Raw genomic sequence first — 5,000 nt, forward strand, 5'->3', positions numbered from 1 at the left:
GAGCCTCACGGTGTGAGCCGTGTAAAGACTAGAGACTATTTAAAGAGGAGGACTGAGAACAAGAAGAGAGGCCTCACGGTGTGAGCTGTGTAAAGACTAGAGACTATTTAAAGAGGAGGACTGAGAACAAGAAGAGAGGCCTCACGGTGTGAGATGTGTAAAGACTAGAGACTATTTAAAGAGGAGGACTGAGAACAAGAAGAGAGGCCTCACGGTGTGAGCTGTGTAAAGACTAGAGACTATTTAAAGAGGAGGACTGAGAACAAGAAGAGAGGCCTCACGGTCGGTACTGAAGTCGTCTATCAGGATGATCTCCTGGATCAGAGAGGGAGGGCTCCTCATCAGGACACTGAGAGAGGGAGAGAGAGACAGAGACAGAGACACAGAGAGAGAGAGAGAAGACAGCATTAAACATTAAAACTCCTCATCAGGACACTGAGAGAGGGAGGGCTCCTCATCAGGACACTGGGAGAGGCAGAGAAAAGGCAGCATTAAGTCAGAGGGTCGATTCTTCATTGTGAAAGGCACAAAACGGTTCCTTACCTTTTGATGGTGCGGAGCAGGGTGGAGCGAGCTTCATTGTGGAAGGTGATGATGATGCTCGTAGGAGGAAGATTAGCGTCGTAATTCACGGAGGCACATCTACAAACGTTTAAGGAGAAACGTTGTTTTAGTAAAGTATTCACACCTACTGTGCATATTGTCCCGTTCACCCTGCACATGAAGGCAATACCACCATAAATCCTAACATATGGTTGCTTTTATAACTTTTTAAGACACCTGTAGTGTCGTGTGTCTCTGATGGCCCGCTCGGAGCCGAGTCGGTCGCTCTCAGCCAGGTTGAAGGCGTGGTCTCTGTAGGGGTCGTCTCCCGCCTTCAGCTGTTTCCCCAACAGGTACGCCTTCTCATCGAAACTCCCTATGAGCTGACCCTGCTGCGGCTCCGCCCGTGGGGACTGGGTCATCTGCAGGGGGAAGTTAGAGTTTAGATGTGGCAGCACGCAGAGGTCAGGGGTCAAAACACAGGAAGCTGAGGTCAGAAGGAAAGATGGGTCACCAGTTAGAAGATTTATGACTCTGGTTAGAAGATGTTTCAGTCTTATTGACGGTCAACTCTCATCTCTCACACTGTAGATATTTGGTAACGCTATCAACCCTGTTTGAAAACATACTGTCACATTCTCCATCATCCTCAAAGGTGTGAGACACCCAGTCTCTAGCATGACTCTAATGTTATCTGCATGAACTATAACTGACTCGAATGTTATCTGAACTAGAATCTGACTCTAATGGTATCTGAACTAGAATCTGACTCTAATGGTATCTATATGAACTAGAATCTGACTCTAATGTTATCTGAACTAGAATCTGACTCTAACGTTATATGAACTAGAGTCTGACTCTAATGATATCTGAACTAGAATCTGACTCTAATGATATCTATATTAACTAGAATCTGACTCTAATGATATCTATATTAACTAGAATCTGACTATAATGTTATCTATATGAACTAGAATCTGACTCCAATGGTATCTATATGAACTAGAATCTGACTCTAATGGTATATGAACTAGAATCTGACTCTAATAGTATCTATATGAACTAGAATCTGACTCTAATGGTATCTATATGAACTAGAATCTGACTCTAATGGTATCTGAACTAGAATCTGACTCTAATGATATCTCTATGAACTAGAATCTGACTCTAATAATATCTCTATGAACTAGAATCTGACTCTAATGATATCTCTATGAACTAGAATCTGACTTTAATGATATCTCTATGAACTAGAATCTGACTCTAATGATATCTAAATTAACTAGAATCTAACTCTAATGTTATCTGAACTAGAATCTGACTCTAATGTTATCTGAACTAGAATCTGACTCTAATGATATCTGAACTAGAATCTGACTCTAATGGTATCTATATGAACTAGAATCTGACTCTAATGGTATCTGAACTAGAATCTGACTCTAATGGTATCTGAACTAGAATCTGACTCTAATGTTATCTGAACTAGAATCTGACTCTAATGTTATATGAACTAGAATCTGACTCTAATGGTATCTGAACTAGAATCTGACTCTAATGGTATCTGAACTAGAATCTGACTCTAATGGTATCTGAACTAGAATCTGACTCTAATGATATCTCTATGAACTAGAATCTGACTCTAATGATATCTCTATGAACTAGAATCTGACTCTAATGATATCTCTATGAACTAGAATCTGACTTTAATGATATCTCTATGAACTAGAATCTGACTCTAATGATATCAATATTAACTAGAATCTGACTCTAATGTTATCTGAACTAGAATCTGACTCTAATGTTATCTGAATTAGAATCTGACTCTAATGATATCTGAACTAGAATCTGACTCTAATGGTATCTGAACTAGAATCTGACTCTAATGGTATCTATATGAACTAGAATCTGACTCTAATGGTATCTGAACTAGAATCTGACTCTAATGGTATCTGAACTAGAATCTGACTCTAATGTTATATGAACTAGAATCTGACTCTAATGGTATCTGAACTAGAATCTGACTCTAATGGTATCTGAACTAGAATCTGACTCTAATGGTATCTGAACTAGAATCTGACTCTAATGTTATATGAACTAGAATCTGACTCTAATGGTATCTATATGAACTAGAATCTGACTCTAATGGTATCTATATGAACTAGAATCTGACTCTAATGGTATCTATATGAACTAGAATCTGACTCTAATGGTATCTGAACTAGAATCTGACTCTAATGGTATCTATCTGAACTAGAATCTGACTCTAATGGTATCTATATGAACTAGAATCTGACTCTAATGGTATCTATATGAACTAGAATCTGACTCTAATGGTATCTATATGAACTAGAATCTGACTCTAATGGTATCTATATGAACTAGAATCTAACTCTAATGGTATCTATCTGAACTAGAATCTGACTCTAATGGTATCTATATGAACTAGAATCTGACTCTAATGTTATATGAACTAGAATCTGACTCTAATGGTATCTATATGAACTAGAATCTGACTCTAATGGTATCTATATGAACTAGAATCTGACTCTAATGGTATCTATATGAACTAGAATCTGACTCTAATGGTATCTATCTGAACTAGAATCTGACTCTAATGGTATCTATATGAACTAGAATCTGACTCTAATGATATCTGAACTAGAATCTGACTCTAATGGTATCTATATGAACTAGAATCTGACTCTAATGGTATATGAACTAGAATCTGACTCTAATGGTATCTATATGAACTAGAATCTGACTCTAATGGTATCTATATGAACTAGAATCTGACTCTAATGGTATCTGAACTAGAATCTGACTCTAATGATATCTCTATGAACTAGAATCTGACTCTAATGATATCTCTATGAACTAGAATCTGACTCTAATGATATCTATATGAACTAGAATCTGACTCTAATTATATCTCTATGAACTAGAATCTGACTCTAATGATATCTATATTAACTAGAATCTGACTATAATGTTATCTATATGAACTAGAATCTGACTCTAATGATATCTGAACTAGAATCTGACTCTAATGGTATCTGAACTAGAATCTGACTCTAATGGTATCTGAACTAGAATCTGACTCTAATGGTATCTGAACTAGAATCTGACGCTAATGGCATCTGAACTAGAATCTGACTCTAATGTTATCTGAACTAGAATCTGACTCTAATGATATCTCTATGAACTAGAATCTGACTCTAATGATATCTGAACTAGAATCTGACTCTAATGATATCTGAACTAGAATCTGACTCTAATGATATATGAACTAGAATCTGACTCTAATGGTATCTGAACTAGAATCTGACTCTAATGGTATCTATATGAACTAGAATCTGACTCTAATGTTATATGAACTAGAATCTGACTCTAATGTTATCTGAACTAGAATCTGACTCTAATGATATCTATATGAACTAGAATCTGACTCTAATGGTATCTGAACTAGAATCTGACTCTAATGGTATCTCTATGAACTAGAATCTGACTCTAATGTTATATGAACTAGAATCTGACTTTAATGGTATCTCTAACTCTAACTGTAATCTTTAAACCCAGAGATTTCATCATAATGAGTGTTTCCATTCAACTTTAATAGAGAGACAGAGGACACAGAGGATGACAGAGAAACAGAGGACACAGAGGATGACAGAGAGAGAGAGACAGAGGACACAGAGGGTGACAGAGAGACAGAGGACACAGAGGATGACAGAGAGAGAGACAGAGGACACAGGGGATGACAGAGAGAGAAACAGAGGACACAGAGGATGACAGAGAGAGAGAGAGAGAGAGAGGACACAGGGGATGACAGAGAGACAGAGGACACAGAGGATGACAGAGAGACAGAGGACACAGGGGATGACAGAGAGAGAAACAGAGGACATAGAGGATGACAGAGAGAGAGACAGAGGACACAGAGGATGACAGAGAGAGAGACAGAGGACACAGGGGATGACAGAGAAACAGAGGACACAGAGAGAGACAGAGGACACAGGGGATGACAGAGAAACAGAGGACACAGAGGATGACAGAGAGACAGAGGACACAGAGGATGACAGAGAGAGAGAGACAGAGGACACAGAGGATGACAGAGAGAGAGAGACAGAGGACACAGGGGATGACAGAGAGAGAGAGACAGAGGACACAGGGGATGACAGATAGAGAGGACACAGAGGATGACAGAGAAACAGAGGACACAGAGGATGACAGAGAAACAGAGGACACAGAGGATGACAGAGAGACAGAGGATGCAAAGGATGACAGAGAAACAGAGGACACAGAGGATGACAGAGAAACAGAGGACACAGAGGATGACAGAGAGAGAAACAGAGGACACAGAGGATGACAGAGAGAGAAACAGAGGACACAGGGGATGACAGAGAGAGAGACAGAGGACACAGAGGATGACAGAGAGAGAGACAGAGGACACAGAGGATGAC

At 39.0% G+C, this 5,000-nt stretch overlaps 1 protein-coding gene across 1 annotated transcript in view; it reads right to left on the reverse strand.

The window, feature by feature from the left end:
• The window catches only part of LOC110518731 (polypeptide N-acetylgalactosaminyltransferase 16-like), a 106,933-nt gene that overhangs the window by 85,606 nt on the left and 16,327 nt on the right, over positions 1–5,000 (reverse strand). The window contains exons 2-4 of the mRNA XM_036955398.1: positions 781–965; positions 544–642; positions 282–349 (exon numbers count right to left, since the gene is read on the reverse strand). Coding sequence (XP_036811293.1) covers positions 282–349; positions 544–642; positions 781–965 — 352 coding nt within the window. The remainder of the gene's footprint in view (positions 1–281; positions 350–543; positions 643–780; positions 966–5,000) is intronic.

This window comes from Oncorhynchus mykiss, chromosome 19, assembly GCF_013265735.2.
Source record: "Oncorhynchus mykiss isolate Arlee chromosome 19, USDA_OmykA_1.1, whole genome shotgun sequence".
Taxonomy (NCBI): Eukaryota; Metazoa; Chordata; class Actinopteri; order Salmoniformes; family Salmonidae; genus Oncorhynchus; species Oncorhynchus mykiss.